The 19,031-nt window shown below is 48.3% G+C and overlaps 1 protein-coding gene across 1 annotated transcript in view; it reads right to left on the minus strand.

The window, feature by feature from the left end:
* Nucleotides 1-283: 283 nt before the first annotated feature.
* B4GALT1 (beta-1,4-galactosyltransferase 1) overlaps nt 284-19,031 on the minus strand; it is a 49,803-nt gene continuing 31,055 nt past the window's right edge. The window contains exons 3-6 of the mRNA XM_068551976.1: nt 9,235-9,422; nt 6,681-6,803; nt 3,440-3,544; nt 284-3,206 (exon numbers count right to left, since the gene is read on the minus strand). Coding sequence (XP_068408077.1) covers nt 3,074-3,206; nt 3,440-3,544; nt 6,681-6,803; nt 9,235-9,422 — 549 coding nt within the window. The 3' untranslated portion in view covers nt 284-3,073. The remainder of the gene's footprint in view (nt 3,207-3,439; nt 3,545-6,680; nt 6,804-9,234; nt 9,423-19,031) is intronic.

The raw sequence follows: 19,031 nt of genomic DNA on the forward strand, positions 1-19,031 counted from the left end.
GTTATTATTCCCATTTTACAGATATGAATATGAGGCTCGGATGGGGAAATGGCTGATCCCAGTGAGGTGCGTGCACTCTGTGTGATCCCAGGCAGGGGTGTGGAGCGTAGCTAGGTGAGATACCACCTCCTCCCCCCACCCAACCCCCCAGCCTCCCGAGTGAGGCAGGCACAGGAGGCAGACCTCTGCTTTCCTCAGATCCTCCCAGCAGGCAGCCCCAGTCACTGCCCTCCAGCTCTGGGAGAACCCAAACCCCTTACATCAGAAGAGAAACCACCTGCTGTTACAAAGATAGGGTCATTTATTCACGTTATATTACTGGATTTTAAAGGCAAAAATACAGTTCTGTTTTGAACACCAAGGTCAGACATTCCCCCACTTACAATGGTAAATACATACATTTGCATACACGGGAAATAGGAATACACAGCACAACAGGTCTCTAGGACAGGGACGCTCCCCTCCCAGCCGTGTGGGGTGCCCCACATCCAGCCCTCAGGTCAGCAGAGACCCTGCCCAGGCTGACAGTCAGCACCAGCATTTCCTTTACCCTCTTATGCCACCTCTGCCCTCTGATCTTTCCCAAAGGCCACTTTACAGGGTCACCAGCAACAGAATGGACAGAAATAGAGAAAGTCACAGCACATGACAACTTCATGGTGACAACTTCCAGGTGAAGGAAATGGTCCCTGAACCCTCAGCCCTGAACTCCCCAGTGAGGAAACAGGACCTGCAGCATCTCATGAACCAGGCAAGGTCCAGGCCTAACCTTGAGACCCCGTTAGCGCACCAGAAGATCAGCAAATGGGGAAGAGGTGCAGCAGGATTTCCCTTGGTCCTGAGAATGAACCACATACTTGACTATTACAATGGAACATGAAAGAAAATGTAATAGGAAAACAAAAATGAAAAAAAAGTCAGAATTTTGTTTTAAGAGTAAAGTAAGTAACAAAGAGGTTACCACCCAGGATATTTGTCTCCTTTCTTCTAAGGCACTTTGGAAAAGTCAGGATCTGGGGATAGAAAAAGAGGCCTTCATTCTTTGCATTTCCCAAAACTTCCTGTCAGTACATTCCTGGCTTTATCAACATCACTGTTAAGGAGTGGGGAACTGACAGAAGGAATACTCTTTGCATAGCCCAGCTGCTTCTGCAGTGGAAAATAATTCGTAACCAATACAAAGGCTTCTGGAAAAAGAAACACGTTAGCATCTGAGATGCTCAAAGTGATAAAGGCACAGGTTCAGACTGGGGCCAGGCACCAGCTCAGCCTCCACACTGAGGGCTGGTTTCCAGGCTGCCACCAGCTGTAAGGTCCACCCTGGGGTTAGAAAGCTGAATTTTAAGCCCTCAGCCCAGGCTGGACCCAGCAAGGGCACCCAGTGGCAGGAACTGCCTTGTGCATCTCACCCCAGCCAGGCTAAAACCTCTGGCAGCAGAGGTGGGCTTGGGGAAGACGTCGCTGTGGGTCAGCCTCCCTGAAGTGGGAGCACCTGCTAAAAACCTGAGGGGGAATGGGAGGCTTTAGGCACCAGAGTGGTCGTGGGGGAGTGTGGGTGGGTTCAGCTGAACTTCTTTCTAGATCTCTAATTAAAAGGCACATTCATGCTGGAGAATGAATAGTCTGTTTGACCCTGAGCGCCACAGGCCAGTTTTAGGGAACAGGCAAGAGGCAAAGGAACAAAAAGGGGGAGGGAGGGAAGAGAAAGGCAGCAGAAGGGAGGAAGGAGGAGGAGGGAGGAGAACCGGTCCTGCAAGGTGGGCCAGGCAGCGTGGCCACCAGAGCCCAGAAGGCAGCACCCAGGGGCCAGAGGGAGGCTTCCTCCTCCTGCCTTGGCTAAGGGCCAGTGAACAACCTCACGGCTGTCATTTACAGCTCCACAGCCTAGGGCCCTAGCGGGAGGTCTTGGGGTCAGTCTGAGGAGGTGAGGGTTCCCTCAGCCCTGCCCACCGGGGGGAGGGGAGGGAGGTGGAGAGGTCAGCCAGGCAGGCTGAGGCTTCTGTCTCCCCCAGGAGTCCAGCTCAGTAGTGCTGATGTGGAGGCCTAGCTCTCATGAAGGGGCCCAAAGATGACTCTGCCCTTCAGAAAACCTGGCCTGCCAGCTACATCAGAGGCCCATGGTGTGGCCACTACAGAACACATCATTTTTTCCCTTAAAAAATGCTCAGTCCCCTCCCCACATTTAAAACACCACAATAAAAATACATGGGAAATTCAAGTTTATATAGCATGCTCAGAAAAATAAATTGCCATGACTAAACACTATGCAATTCTGGATCAACACAAAATCAAGCTAGCTCGTAATTAGAACCTGATTTGTTCTTTCTTTAAAATACTACAAACTGCTATTTTAAAAAAGGATTTACATTCAGAAATCAGACAATCTGGAGAAAGGCCACTGAATGTGAGAACACCCAAGGCTTTTGCTCTGGTGGCTAAAGTCGCCTTGGAATTCACACGTTAGCAGGGCGAAAGGTCCCAGGCTCAAGTTTTAAAGTTGTTTTGCTAAGGAAAGACACACACACACACAGTGATTGTAACAGTTGCATACCACGGAAAGAAGGTGGGGAAAAGGGGGTAAAATGAGAATGGTTGAAATCGTGTGTTTTTCTGTTATAATGTGACACCGAAAAAACATCACACCAATCGAATTTCAGCAGCACTCTCCAATTTTTCATAAAGTAATAATACCACAATTTAAAGCGAAATTCTTACCTATATCACAACCAATTAGCAGTTTTTCTCAGGGAGTGAGTCCCACAGTCACCAAATTTTGGGCTGTGTATAGCTCTGATTCTTTGGGGTGACACTGTGAACATGTTGAGAACCCCCCAAAGGCTGATAGTTGCTATGCTTACATACACCTCGTGGGGCTAAGAAGTCACATGCCGAGCCAAGTTGGGGGCAAAATATCCCACTCGTCCTGGTCATCTGGAAAGGCGTCTGAACGATGAGCCGAAAAGGTCTATCACTCGGATCGGTAAGAATGAGAGGGACCAGCCCAGCAGATTGGCAGAGACACACAGCAGAGGTCCCTGGCCATTTTCAGGTCTCTTATCAGTGCACCAAAATGCTAGCTCGGTGTCCCGATGTCCACTGTGATTTCGGTATACAACGGGAATCTCTGCACGTCCAGCACCAGGTAGGTGAGTGTGTTCAAACCGTCAGAGAGCATTGTCTCTTTTGTGTGTGCAATTCGGTCAAACCTACAGGGAACAAACGGGCAAAGGGTTGAAGCCAAAACAAAAATCTTAAAAAAAAGAACTTTAAGCATTTGTACTTTTTGGCCCCTCCTCCCCCTTCCTACTCCAATCCTGTCCCGTGGATTGAACCCTCAAGGCATGAAGCCCATTCCAGAGCTTCATTCCTACAGCCTGCCCCACCTGAAAGGGGAAAGAAGGAAACACACACGGAGGAGAGAATAAAACACAGAACACACCTCTGAGGATTAGGTTCATTTTTCTTGTCTCTCGAGTGGCGGATCATCCGACACTTGCCGATCACAGCATTTGGGCGAGATACAGACATGCCTTTAAAAGCTAATCTGTAAGGCGTAAAGAGACAAGGCGTCATTACAGAGCTTCCATAAGGCTCGGGTCCCACAGTCCCAGCTGCAAGACTCTTGTCCTGTCCACCATCCTGTCAGCTGTTCTCACCCGGCCCACACCCCAGCCCAGTGCACAGGCATTGCTTAAAACTCACACGCCTTTCCCATAACATTTTACCACTGGTTCTAGGTCGTGTTGGTGACCACCCTGTGCCAAGCACTGGGGGTGTCTGCCCTCATGGACTTTATAATGTGGGTGCTTAGAACATAGGGCCATCGGTGCCAGTACGGAGGGGAGGAGGGAAGGGTGGGGATGCGCGCAACAGAGGGAGAAGCAACCAACTCTACCTGAGCAAGACTAGGCAGAGCCAAATCTTGAAGATGAGTGGGTGCTTGCCAGAGCACTTCGGGCAGTTAGGACAGCACAGGCAAAGGCAGGGAGGCGAGGGCAAGCACAGTGCCCTCAGGGAGTACCACAAGCTTCTGGGGACTGGTGAACAGGGTCTGGGGTAGGAAGTGGCCGGAAAGAAGGGCAAAGACTACGTCATGGAGGCCGTCTTAGAGCTTTTAGCATCCCTGAGAACAGTGCCAGTGTCGGAAAGGGATATAACACCAGTCATCCCTCGGTATCCGCGGGGGACCGGTTCCAGGACAACACCCCCCTTGTACAGTGGATGCTCAAGTCCCTTATATAAAATGGTGTAGCAGTTGCATAGAACCTACGCACATCCTCACCCTCCCATATACTTTTCTTTAAGCCTTATTTATTTATTTAATTTTTATTGGGGTATAGCTCCCATATACTTTAAATCTCCTCTAGATTACTTATGATACCTAACACAGGGACTTACCTGGTGGCGCAGTGGTTAAGAATCTGCCTGGCAATGCAGGGGACACAGGTTTGATCCCTGGTCCGGGAAGATCCCACATGCCGCGGAGCAACTAAGCCCGTGCGCCACAACTACTGAGCCTGTGCCCTAGAGCCCGTGAGCCACAACTACTGAGCCCACGTGCCACAACTACTGAAATCTGCGCACCTAGAGCCTGTGCTCCACAACAAGAGAAGCCACCGCAATGAGAAGCCCGCGCACCACAACCAAGAGTAGCCCCTGCTCGCTGCAACTAGAGAAAGCCGGCGTGCGGCAACGAAGACCCAACGCAGCCAAAAAAATAAATAAATAAATAAATAAATAAATAATTAAAAAGAAAACCTAATACTATGTAAATGATATGTAGCTAGTTGTAAATACAATGTAAATGTTATGCGAATAGTCGCCCATGCACAACAAATTCAAGTTTTGCTTTTTGGAACTTTCTGGAATCTTTTCTCCCGAATATTTTTCGATTGAAGGTTGGTTGAATCTGTGGATGTGGAATCCGCAGATATGGAGAGGTGACTGTATACAGTGTTTCCCAAAGGTTCTTGGCCAAAGGGAAGTCTCTCTGATAAGCAATATCAGAATGGAGAGCTGGGAACAAGACTAGAGGCAGCCAGAACGGGGTGCAAGATCCTGTGTAGGTTCTGGGGGAGAAAGGAATGAGGACCAAAACCAAAGCCTTGACAGCAGGAATACAAAAGTAAGCTAAGAGGCAGGAATGGCCGGTCCTAGATGACTTCAGGGTTCCCAGCCTGGCCTCCCTCAGTGCTGAGCTAGTGCCTGGCACACAGCGAGTCGGTACACAACAGGAGTTAGGTTCCTTATCATTCAGGAAAGCTGCTCCAGGGGGAGGAGCAAGATAGGGGTAGGGGATTAAGAGGTAGAAACTACTATGTATGAAATAAATAAGCTACAAGGATATATTATTGTACAGCACAGGGAATATAGCCAGTATCTTATAGTAACTATACATGGAGTTTAACCTTTAAAAATTGTGAATCACTATGTTGTACACCTGAAACATATACATTGTACATCAACTATACCTCAACTTAAAAAATAAAAAAAATTGAAAAAGGAAGAAAAGAAAGCTCCCCCACAAACCACTCATGCTTCTAGTCCCGCCACCCTCGGGAGTCCGTCCTCGGGGCTCGCTCCTGCCAACCTTTCTGATCACTCAGGTCTGTGCATCGCGGCAGCCCTGTACACCATCATACGGGCCCAGCTGCCCAGGTGTGGCGCTGTGAAAGCAGGTTTGTTTCTGTCTGGACTCCCTGCTCAGGGCTTCAGTGCCCTCCTCCCCACCGGGCCTTCCTGGCCCAGTGCTCTGCACACTGATAACAAATCTGGACACTTTAAAACGTAAGTTTTCTTCAAGGCCTGTATTAAAGACTTGGGTCGATGTCAAGTTCCCACACGAAGCTAACCTTAAATGACTTTGGGTGCTGCTCTGACAGACACCTTCTGTTAATTATCAAATTAACGTCCTCCAATTCAGAAAGGCACTAGGGTGTATTGTGATATCAAACTCAGTGACGAGTTCAGACTGGCTCCCAGAGGGAGAAGGTGCTTTCTGCCTGCAGCCAGCAGGGTTGGAAATTCCATTGCCAGGAAGAACTGAGAAGAATGTGGTTTCAAATGCCACGGACAAATGGTTTTTTACCATCTGTGATGACAACTCACATGATAAAGGTTTACCAGCTTACAAAGAGGCCCAGGGTGTGGACGGCCACATAGCATGAGTCAAAGTAAACTCACCCCTTCACATGGTTCTTATTTTACATTTTCCAAAAGGGTAATGCAAAAATCACAGAAGCTGCTTTTCCTAAAGACACTTTTTCAATTTATTTTGGCTGCGTTGGGTTTTCATTGCTGGGCGTGGGCTTTCTCTAGTTGTGGCTCTAGGCACGCGGGCTTCAGTAGTTGTGGCTCGCAGGCTCTAGAGCACAGGCTCAGTAGTTGTGGCGCATGGGCTTAGTTGCTCCGCGGCATGTGGGATCTTCCCAAACCAGGGCTCGAACCAGTGTCCCTTGCATTGGCAGGTGGATTCTTAACCACTGCGCCACCAGGGAAGTCCCACCTAAAGACACTCTTTATCACCTATAGCACCTACAGCAGGGCACACCTAAGAATTTGGGCTGGGTGGGAACTGCATTCCTCCTGAGGGTCAATCCTTGCAGAATAACCAAGCACTGGTAGAAAGACCAGAAGTGAAGGGAGACACTGAAGAAAGAGATCTAATTTGTGACCATTACCTGTTAAAAATGTCATCATCTTCACCTCCCCAGCCCCAGTAGTTATTAGGAAATCCATTGATGGTGAGAAACTGTTGTTTACTTAGAGCAGAGACACCTCCAAAATACTGCACATAAGGTAGGCTGGGGGAAAAAAACGAAAACAAACACACACACACACACACACACACACACACACACACACACACATGACCAGTGGTTAGTAAGTTTTGACTTTTTGAAATAAAGCTTGCTCAAAATAGAAACACTTCTAAAGTTATTTTTATTCTCTGGAACTTTTAAATTAGGGATTTATGTGGGTTTTCTTTGTTTGTTTTGTTTTCAGATCAGACTCAAGATTATCTTAGAGAAGACACAGATACCAAAAAGTAGAATCTTGCTCTTTCTAAGAACATTGTGTTGCCCCTGTGGTTATCTAGAAAATCAGTCTGTGACAAGAACATAAGCCCAGTTCTGTTGCACCGCTCAGGAACCTGCTTCCCATGTGTCTTGCTTGCTCCCGCACAGGAAATCCTTGTACAGAAGGTCCTAGGAGTCTCCTGTGCCCACACTGCCAACACCCCCTTTCCACCCCCAGCCCATCTACAGTCTAGCTTTCATTCTTCCAGAGATACACTAGCTTCAACACTGACCCCAAGAGTCAAGACAGCATTTCTGAAAATTTGCTAAAATAAAATTTTCTTGGAAAATTCTACCATATCCTGACATAGCAAAATGTATAATGGTGAATCTATTTTGACACATTTTCAAGGAGTAGGGCACCTGGGCTCTCATCCTTCCAAACCTTTTTGTATTTCAATATTTTAGTGGTTATGAATCGTGGACTCCTGAGGGATGCAGAGGAAGAACTGACGAGAAATGTTAAGAATCTGGACATGCCTAGAGGCCAAGCAAAGGCCTTCTTGTGGGTCTTTTAAAGGTTGTGGTTTTGTGACAAACCTGTGTGCAGCTCCAAACCACACTTGAGCTCTTACTGTAATCCAAAGAGACCAAAGCCCATCACACAAATGAAGGCAAACTCTAACTCAGACTTTGAGGGGGAAGTCAGCCAAACCATATAGAACATATGAAAAAAAGATGCAATTATTATTTTCAAATACATTCCGGAATTCTGACTGCAAGCATATACAAGCAAAGATCCCTGGGGGCCTGCTTTAACGAATCAAAAATAATCTACTTGTAAGTAGGTGTCATCATTTAAGTGCCAAGTCATCCCCCTTTGGCATACCGCACATTACAGTCTGCACTTGTAATGTGAGGGTTTGAACCAGAGGTAGCCAGGCCATTAAGGCTTCTTCATAATCAGTGTTCTTATAGAAATGGACTCTTAGCCACTTCAAGGGGGAAGTATATGCTATTTTGACAAGATTTGGTTTTGTTGTCTCTGCTGCTTTCTCTTACCTACCTGCCCCGTCTCCCAAGCCTAACTAGTTCTGGGTAAAACAAACACGGTGCTGTGGTAAAGAATTAGGTAAGCACCACCACGCTTCAAGGGAGAAACTCAGAGGAGCTGGTGTATCTCAAAGAGAAGAAGATACACAAACAGGGAGGGAGAGGGGGAAGATAGGAGGGTACAGAGTGCCATTTGTAGTCAAATTTCCCCCCTTTAAGACAGTAAGTTTATGGTCTGAAGGCCTTTAATTTGGGGGAAGGACTTCAGAACATCCCTATGTTCATCTCACAGCCCTCATGCTCCCAGCAAGGGAGGACAGAAAGAAACGATGAGAATAAATGAGTCTGAAAGAAGTTGTTGTATCTAAACCAAGGCATTGCTGGGCGGCAGAGGCCCGCCACACCGCGGTAGTCAGCAGAGGCCAGGGATGCCTAGCACACGGGTACCCGCAGCGCAGCTTCCCAGAGCTCCCGTGTTGACTCAGAACAGGGAGGGAGAGCTCAGGGTTCCCAACTGATAGGCGACTTAAAACAATTTTATGTTGATACAAACGTGGCTAAATTACAGAACAAAACGCAAATTTCTTTTTTAAGATTAAAAAAAAATGGACTACCAGGCTATTTTCCCCCTGTGACAATGTGCTTTAGGTAACACTGCTGCTCCTGGGGACAGGCTTCAGCCGGCTTCCTCACAAGAGGCATTTTGGTGGAGAAGTTTGAGCCCCAGTGTTTGAGCAGAAGCCTGTGCTTTGCAAGGACACAGAAACATGTTCCTTCTTAAAGTGCCAAGGAACATCTACCGAAGTATCCAAGCCCAAGAATTTACTGGGGGAAGATGATTCCAATTTGTTTCCCAAACTGTGTGGGGAAGGGGAGAGAAGAAAGTGAAATAATATAGCTGCTGTTTGGAGCCTAAAGACGAACACCATCCCAAATATAACAACTCTTCTTGCCTGGATGTGCAGAGGTATAGGTGTTTCTGGACTCCATTTTCCTCCTTAAATAATAACTGACTATGGGCTTAAAAAGCACCCAGTTCTCAGAGCAGGCATTCTCCTCCAGAGCCTAAGAGGCACTACTCCTGGGCTGGAGGAATTGCGTTCCCTAGTTGTCACAGAAGAGACCAATATGTTTTCTGCAGACTCCGGTGAACATCTCTTACCTAAATCCAAACTTATCCATTGCTACAGAAATGTGCCGTGGCTGCGAAAAACACCTGTAGGTGTTACGGTCGTTCATTGGAATGAGGTCCACGTCACTAAACACAAAGCAGTTGTATTCATAGTCCTTCAAGGCCTCTTTAAAGCCAACGTTGAGGAGCTTCGCACGGTTGAACATGGATTCTCCAGCCTGGTGCAGAAACAAAAAACATGATATCAGATGCTATAAGGCCTTTGAGCAGAACACTCATGGGGACTGGTGACTTGTCCACTGCATGTGGTCATTAGACCATTCCTGGGCCTCATTTTCTGCCCTCACTTTACAACTCAATACCGAATGGCATTCCCTGAATCAGCAATCCCACTTCTAGGAGTTATCCTGTAGGACTTGCAAGTGTGCGAATGACGGGTGAACGTGTTCACTCTGTTCATCACACGTTCACCAAAACAAAAGATTGCAAGCAATGACGTAAGCATGACCAGGAAACTGCTTAAATAAACCATGGTACAGCCATACAATGGAATAGAGCTGTTTAAAAAAAATAATGAGGCTCTAAAAGGAAATGATCATCAAGATGGTATTGTTAGGTGAAAGGCATTTAAAGATACGTGTCATTTATTCATATAGTATATATAGGCTAATTGCAGGTCACGCAGGTAACTGGTGACCATGGGACTTTTTCACTTCTACCTGCTTTGTGTGGTTGACTATGGTTTGATCACCACATTGTGTGCCTTCCAGGTGTTTGTCACTAAACTAGGTACCAGAGAAATAGGGCAAACCCAAATCAATCTCTGCCCTCACAGCGCTCACAGTGTAGGGTGGGGAGCGGTGTGATCCTCGGCACGATAGACACAGTGTGTATGAGCAAGGAGGACACCTGCTTCAGGATGCCAGCCATCGGGTCCCCCAGAATCAAGTGTGTTGGTGCAAAGGTACTTCACATTTTATTTACTTCTCTTGTTTATTTTCAGTCTCCCCCCACTAGAACATAAGGTCAATGAAGGCTGGAATTTTTTACTTTTTATTCACCCACTGCCTAGAATACTGCCTGGCATATAATAAGATCTCAGTAAATAACCACTGGATGGATGGATGGATGGATGGATGGATGGATGGATGGATGGATGGATGAGTAGACCAACAGATGGGCTTCAACATTACATTGGCAGATGGCAATCCTTTTGGGAGACTCCGACCTAAGGGGCCCCTCAGGATCACCACCATGGGTCTGTGCTCTTACCAATCACCAACTCCCATGACCCCAGGTTAGTAAGGATAGTAACAGCATCGACACAGCCACCCTTACACTTAGTTCACAAGCCCTTCCATACCCATGCTCTCATCCTGGCCAGAATTCTCCCAACGTTGCCATGAAGAAACAAAAGCCACATACATGACACAGCTGGTGCTGGAGCCCAACACCCTGGAATCCTCACTGAGTGCTCTTTCCCAATATCTCTTGGGATCAACAAGATCAGGGTCCTCTATTTTGGGAAAAAAATGTGCCCCAGAAGGGCCTGCAGTAGCTATACAGTCTCAAAGGTAGAATGCTGAATATCCTCTCTCCAGGACTCCAGTGGAGAGGACTGTGTGAGTACGGAGAGCACAGACGGTGCCACAGCCCCCTGTCTCAGGAGGGTGACTCAGGGAAACAAACCACTTGAGAAAGACAAGTACTAGAAAGTCAGAAAAAGCAGCCCAGAAGAGTAAATGAAACATCTTACACAAGAGCTCCTTTCTTCAGTCCGTGACAAAGCTTTCTCACCATGCATGGTAAAGGGAGAAGGCTGTGCCCTGTGGCACTCAGGGTGTTCTTTGGCTGCCTCACCAGTTAAGAATCATTTAGAATTCTGCCTTCAGCTAATTCTGTGTAAGTCACGAGGTCCCAAAAAAAAAAAAAAAACAGCCAAAGTTTAGGAAGTGCATATGAAGAATATGAAGTTGTTGGAATTATTACAATAACACATTGCTAATATTCTCTGGGGGATATGATACACCAGGCACAGGTAAGTACTTTTCAAGCATGGTGCATCACTTAATCATCGCAACAATCTTGCAACAACCTTCACGCCAAATCAGATTAACTTCATTCCTCCCACACCCTTCTACCTCCCAGTGATGGGAGACAGGCCTGTACCATCTTCCTCCTCCAGCCCCATAAAGACCCTAAAAGAGATAGCTTTCTCTAACATTGTGAGATAAAATTCAGCCCCATTGAACATTTTTCCAACAAGTGAAAAGGCAATATTCCAACAAAGCCTTTTCCCAGCTGTGCGGTAGGCCCCCACGGGTGGCTGCCCAGTGCTCCCTCCTCTTGGTCCCCTCCCCGTAACAGGAGCAGGTGTTGGTGGCCATGTCTGAACCACAGCACCTGGCCTACTGGCCACGACTGTTTGATCTAAGCAGATGCCTGACTGAGACTACACTAAGCATTCTCCTCTCTCAGGAACTAGAAATATGGAACCATGAGTGGGCACCTCTGGTGCCAAGCCCCAAGACCAGTGGCAGCCTGGAGGAGAAACCCAAGGAGCAGACCTGTTCTACCCCTTTCCACGTGTGTGGCGTAACAGCTCCTTCAACTCAATAAGGTGCTGCAGTGTCTGGCCCACGCTTACAACTAGTGAGGCAGTTTTCCAAAATACCCAAAACTACACATCATTCCTCCCACCCTCCCTCTCAGCCTGGCCTCAACGGTGTGATCCTGGGAGCTGGAAAGGGCAGGGTACACTTTTGCAGGTGTACCTACCAGGGCCCCTAGGAACACCAGAGCAGCAGAATGGTAGATGAGGAAAGTGTGTGTGTATGTTTCTCTTCCTCCCCTGGGATTATAGAAAAGTCATTTCTAGGCTTCTTTGGATGAAATGGTACAGCACCTTGGGTAACTTTCTGGATAAGAAAGGCCCTGGGCAGTCTGCCAATCACCACGATTAACAGGAGGTGCTCGTTCCTCTCCAGGGAATGGGAAGACACCCAGCTCTCATTCCTGCCCCTCTTCATCAGGCACATTCATCCAGTGCATCCACTACTTTATTCACTCAGGGAAACACTGGTCAAGCACCTACTGTCTGGCAAAGCCAAATACACAATTGTGACAGACACATGCACTTTTATCCCAGGAATGCCAGCTTCTTCACTTACTAGCTATATGACTTTGGGCAAATCACACCACTAGGCCTCCATTTCCTCATTTGGGCACAGGGATGAAAACAGATGAGTTGTGTTCAATGGGACAATGCATGAAAAGGTTTTAGCACACTGCCTGGCAACGCACGAATGGCAGCTACTCTCATTATCACAGGAATAGGTTTTCCCATCCATCTTGAACAGTCAGACCTTTTCAGATCCAACCTGGAGACTCCTCCTTCTCTCATGTTTGTGTGTGTCCCTCCTAATCAGCTTCAAGATTCCTCCCAAATCCTGCTTCTCTGATGGAGGAGGAGGGTTTTAAAAAGGATTAAGGCTCAAGTGAGTTAGCCTGTGGCTCATATGATCAGGACCTCTATAGCAGCAGAAAAAAGTCAGAGAGACCTTGAGAGATGTGTGATAAGCTTGGGAAGTCATACTTGGCATAGAGAAGTTGGTGCACTGGGAGCAAGTGTCCCTCTGAAAGGCCGAGCTTTTTAAGTGCAGGCTGCATCTTACATTGATAGACAAGAGTTAGTTATACTTATCCATTCCTTCTAGGGCAACTGGCTCCTCTTAACAGAGGGAGAGAACAGGAAGAAAGAAGAAAGGCCAAAAACCAATATGACATTCCCACAGCTGGACAGGGCAACTATCTCACTGACCAAAGCTCGCAGAAAAGCCTGTAAACTGTTTATGACGGGGCATACAATCCTGACAGTGGGTGTATCAGTCAAGCAAAGCCAACAATGATCAATCCAGAGAGGACAGAAGCCCGGGCCTGGTCAGGCATGCTGGCCTGGGGTAGAGGGAGGAGACGTGAGGTGGGAAGCCTGGCAGAGGCTACACCCTTAGACATTTCATGCAGCAAACCCAGTGCCCTTCTGGCAGATCTGGGCGGCAGGGACAAATGTCTTAAAAAGCATCAGATGGGGCTTCCCTAGTGGCACAGTGGTTAAGAATCCGCCTGCCAATGCAGGGGACAGGGGTTCAAACCCTGGTCCGGGAAGATCCACGTGCCGCGGAGCAACGAAGCCCGTGCGCCACAACTACTGAGCCTGTGCTCTGGAGCCCATGAACCACAACTACTGAAGCCCACGTGCCTAGAGCCCGCGCTCCACAACAAGGGAAGCCACCACGATGAGAAGCCCATGCACCGCAATGAAGAGTAGCCCCCGCTCGCCGCAACTAGAGAAAGCCCGCATGCAGCAACGAAGACCCAACGAAGCCAAAAATAAATAAATAAATAAATAAATTTATTAAAAAAATAAAAAAAGCATCAGATGGCTCTCTAGGGCATTAAAACCTTTTTCTAGAGCCCTCATTTATACTAAACATAAGGGAAGGCAAGTAGTATGTCCACTGAAAACAGAATCCTCATACACTGCTGGTGGGAATATAAAATGGTGCCGCCATCTTGGAAAACAGTCTGGAGTTCCTCAGATGGATAAACAAAGAGTCACCATATGATCCAGCAATTCTACTCCCAGGTATATACGCAAGAGAAATGAAAACACATCCACAAAAAAATTTTAAACACCATGCTAAGTGAAAGAAACCAGTCACAAAGGATCACATATAAGATTCCATTTATATGAAATGTCCGCAATAGGCAAATCCATAGAGACAGAATGTAGATTAGTGGCTACTAGGGCTGGAAGGAATGGAGGAATTGGTAGCTAAGAAGTACAGGGTGTTGTTTTTTTTTCGGCTTAATGAAAATGTTCTAAAACTGATTGTGGTGACAGATGCACAACTCTGAGTATACTAAGAAGCCACTGAATTATATACTTAAAATAGGTAAATTGTATGGTATGTGATTATATCTCAATTAAGTGATTATCAAAAAAGAAGGAAAAGAAAAGCCAGCTCCAGAGACAGGAGAGGACCGGAGGGTCCTGTTTCTCCCTCCTTCTCATATATCATTCTTGTCATTTATTGGGTGTCTAGTCTATGCTTAGCAGTAGGGATACAGAAAAAGAAAAGACACAAGCCTTGCTTTTGAGGAGTTCCAAGTTAAACAGGCAATTGTCATGGGGCGATGAGCTCTTTAGGGTGGACAGTTACCCGGGAGGGAAGAGAAGGAGCTCCGGAGCCCGGCACATATGGAGAAGTGGAGGTGGAAACACAAACCCAATTCTAGAAAATCAGAGAAGGCCTCGAAGAAGTTAGCCAAGTTTAGTTGGGAGGCATGAGAAAAATATTCCTAGAAGAGCGAGCAGCATTTGTAAAGGCTGTGAGGAAAAGAGAGCATTCAAGGAACTACAAGAAATACAGACTGGGAAAGCCAGAATAAGACATGAAGGTGGATGTGGACCAAAACATGGTGGGGGAGAGGGAGGCTGGGAACTCTGCTAAATTACTCAAGGTTTCATCTTTTATTCAGGAGCCCTTGCGGTTTTAAACAGGAATTATGCTTTGTGCGTCAAGGAGGGATTTGTGCCCTACTCCCCAAATGAGGGCAGCAAGACCAGTTTGGAAGCTGTTGCATGATTCATGTGAGAGACATCGGAGACGAGGCAATGGCATTGGGCAAGCAGAGAATGCCTCCCCGGAAGGGCTAAGGCAAGGATTCCACTTCCCCATTTCATGCCTCACCTGCTCCCTCGGCCTGTGTACTGCACCTGCAAGCAGCCTTTGTGGGGCTTTCAGGAAAGGTACCAAAATCTGGTCTAATCCCCAGGCAAATCCTGTGGTTAAGGCAAGAGCAGCCTTTCCCTGATTGCAACAGGGGACAGATGACCAGCTACAGAAAACCACAGCCCCAATTGTCCAAGTTCTAACAGTCTCTAGAAGATCCACCAAACCATCCTGGCTTCCCTGGATGTCAGTCCCCAGTGTGTACACCAGCACACATATCCCCCGACCATGATGGCTTGGGGGCTGACTATACCTGGCCCCTCCTCCACCAAGAGACACAGCAGCAATGAGGTTGGAAACATCAACCGGAAGCCCAGAGTCTCAAAGAATCAGAATTTCTATGTGATGGGAAAGACAATTTTGCTTCTGTACACATGCCCTGCCCATCACAAAGCCACCCCCGCAATACCGACAGTAACCCACAGGCTCTCAAGCCCACAGATCCAGAGGCAGGTCTGCAGGCAGTGCAAATGTTTGCAGAAGTACCCTTTTTCATGCTTTTCTGTGCCCACTCAGACGCCAAAAGGAAAGACCTAGGCCGAATGGGTGGTAGGAAAGCAGAGGAAGCTCTGGCTAGGCAGCCCTGCGGCAGGACTGACCTGCAGGCCTTGGGATGGTAGACAGGCTGGCTGAGAGGTGATCTCCAGAGAATTACTGGGATTATACAAATGCTGAGTTTGTGGAGGGCAAATATCCACTCACCCATGATTTCACAACAGTTGGGTCTCTGGCTTTGAACCATAATAATATGGTAGCCCTGAGCTTGGACAGGGCCCTCAGTAAAACCTGATCTGAGACTTAAGCTCTCCTCCCAGCAAGTGAAGGAAACGGGCCCTTTCAGGTTCAGGGTGCTGAGGGGGTGGTTCTCTGTTTGCCAAAGTCATTAGTCACAAGAGTGAGCACATCCTTGGCCTCTCCTGGACTAGAACACACGTCAGAGCCATAAGGTACCTTCAGAGAGAACTGAGCTAATAGAACAGCTTAGCAGGGATTCTGGGCAAGGTAAACACAGAGAACAGTTTTAAAACCCCAGCTCAACAGCAGCCACAGCAGGATGCCTGCCTCTCTCCCAGGGCCCAAGGCACTGAGATGATATTTTCTGCAGAAAAACACTTAGAAAATAAAGGCTTCTTTTTCAGAAAGCAATTTGGCCACTTATGTTATGAACCAGAAAAATGTTTAAACCATTTCTGAACCCATAGTCTCGTATCTGAAATCTAGCCTGGGGAAATGAATCTAAATGTGGAAGAAGCAAACACAGAATAAGCTGCAGACTGAAAGATGTTCATTACGGTATTATTTACACTAGTGAGAAAGTGGAAATTATCTAAATGTCTTCTAATATAGGAATGTCTATGTTAATTATGGTAGCACTACATGTTCAACTACTATGAAGGCATGGAAAGTGATGATTATGAAGACTATGAAATAACATGGGAAGATGCTGATGATATAGAATTTAAGAAAAAAAGCAAGATACAAAAGTATATACACATACAGTATGAGCACAACTGTGGCTTGATTTTAAGGCAAAGTCTCTTCGACCTCTGCCCAACAGGCTGGCTCCCACCAGCCTCAGCATTTCTGAGTGAGCCCACAGAGGCCGTGGCCTTGCCCGGGAGACCCCAGGGCTCGAGACGGCACACTCTCAGGATTATTTACACAGCTTCCCCCTGACCAGCAGGGCCTGGGCTCTGAGTTGGATTTGGGGGCACGTGGACATTACCAGGGTGGCAGCAGTGGTGGCAGCAGCAGCAGCAGTCACAGCAGTAGTTAGGTCGGCATTCCTCTCTTTCTTTCTCTCTCTAGGAGGTGAAGGGCACAGAAGAGGAAGTAGGTGGAGAGCAAGAAGCAGATCACAGAGAGGAGGTCCTCCTTCAGCTTGCTTTGCTACAAACAGGATTAACAAATAAAAGCAAAAGGCCCCCACTAGAAGGAAAAAAAAAAGAAAAAGAAAAAGGAGACAAAGATGGCTGCAAGGGAGAGACGTAAGGAGGAGAGGCAAATGTCCAGGCTGTGACCACCTTTGTTCCAGGGCAAAGGCAAATTCCTAATAAGCTGTCGTTCCCTGTCACGAAGTCAATGGTGAACAGAGAAAATGACATTTCCCAGAACAATGCCCAGGGAGGCAATTCCCCAGCTCTGCGAGTACCTGTAAGTGCTTCTACACATTCCCCAGGAGACTGGAGTACCTGTAAGTGCTTCTACACATTCCCCAGGAGACTGGAGCGAGCCACAGACAGAGAGAGGGGAAAACACACAGCAAAGGAAACGACCAATCACTGGGGCAGCACGCAAGCAGTGGTAGGGTACAGATATCCGCAGCAAGGGGGTGCTACAGAACAGGACTGGCCTCACCCCTCCCGAGCCCCACTCCTGCACACATCAATCTGGGTGCTGCCAGCTCGGGCAGGAAATGGAAGGCAGGGCGGGGTGATGGTAAATAGACACAGTCAAGATGAAACGAAACCAGGGGGGCCTCAGGACCAGGCAGCTGTCCTCACGAGCCTGCTTCACTCTAATTCGTCTTGGCCTCATTTAGGAACCAGCTGCCTGGCCCAGTGACAGAGGTAAGCTGCTGAGGGGCGGTGACAGATGCTCTCACTCACTGAGCGTGCAAAGGGTGGTCTCCAAACCTGCCCACACTTGGTCTCAGACAAGCAGCCTAGAACCACCTCACGACTGTGCACAGATGAAAAGGAAGAGGGAAAAAATTCCAAAGCTAGACGGAGACTCCTGAGGTGCGAGCTGGGGCCCCCTTTCAGGCCAGGTTTTACCTGTAAGCATGACAATTGGGCAAGCCGTCCAGGAGGTTCTGAGGCTGCTACTCCAAAGCTGCTGCCCCCCTCTCGTGACCCAGTGGGACTCATGGGGGCGTTGCCAAGTGCATGTGGAGCTGTTCCCCAGTGAGGGGAATACACGTGGCAAGGTGAGGCATTCCTTAGGCCTCGGGTGATTTCTGTCCAAATCTTAGCTCTGCCACCCAGCCGTCATGGGACCCCCAGCAAGCTCCCCTCCGGAAGCCTTCCCTCAGCAGGGACGGTGGGAGTACCCATTGCCTCACTGAGGGGCTGTTAGGGCCAGAATTCAAAGTGAGACCGTGAAAGAGGTTCAGTCCCAAAGACCACAAAGTTTTATGACCATCAAACACCACAGGGCTTAGAGTAGGTTCTCTGCATTTTTCCTGAAAAGGGAGGTCACCCCTGGTCCACCAGGAACAGGAAGCTTTGGGCAGAGGCCCGGGGGAGGGAGCGGAGGGAGCAGGCTGTGCAGGTTCCCGAGGGTCACGACCTGGCCTGGAGGGGAAAGGAGGCTTCACTTCTAAGAGACACAGACCTCTCCAGAGAACCGAGAGCAAGGGGTCCTGAGGGCAGGTGGAAGTAAAAGGGCAGGAGCCATAGGAAGCAACTCCGTGTTCCAAACCCTGACCCTGCGGTGGACTGTGCATGGAGCTGCGTGGTCAGGGAGACGAGCAAGTCAGACCTGAGGGTCTAAGGGCCGCTGGGCGGGGAGAACACGCACATAGGGAATCATCCCTCCACTCTCCCCCCATCACTAGAAAGCACAATGTGGCCTGGGACAGCTCGGATGGAGAAGTCGGCTCCACTCCAGGCCTTCACAGAGCTAATAAGGCTGGGGAGGGCCTCCCATAGTGGCCAGAAAGAGAGCAACCAGGGGAGGGAAGGGGAGGCATGCAGGGGGAAGGTGGACGGTGCAGCATAAGCAAAGGTACAGGAGGGCAGCTGAGCGTGTCTCGGGGATGGTGGCGAGTCCAGCGTGGCTGTGGCCTAAAGGTGGGAAGGAGGCCTGAGAGGAGGTGGCCGGAGGTCGGTCAGGGTGGGCTGCAGAGGGCCTCCCTCAGATGCCAAGCTCAGGCCTTCAGGCCCTTTAGACCCTCGCCTGTGGACGGCAGGGACATACCGAAGAGTTTAGAGAGGGCATGACACGGCCAGAACTAGAAAAATTGTAGGCAGCTGAGTGAGATCAGAGGCGCCAGGGGATATACAAACAGAATCAGAGAGACAGATCCTG

The sequence above is a fragment of the Eschrichtius robustus genome, chromosome 10, assembly GCF_028021215.1.
Source record: "Eschrichtius robustus isolate mEscRob2 chromosome 10, mEscRob2.pri, whole genome shotgun sequence".
Lineage (NCBI taxonomy): Eukaryota > Metazoa > Chordata > Mammalia > Artiodactyla > Eschrichtiidae > Eschrichtius > Eschrichtius robustus.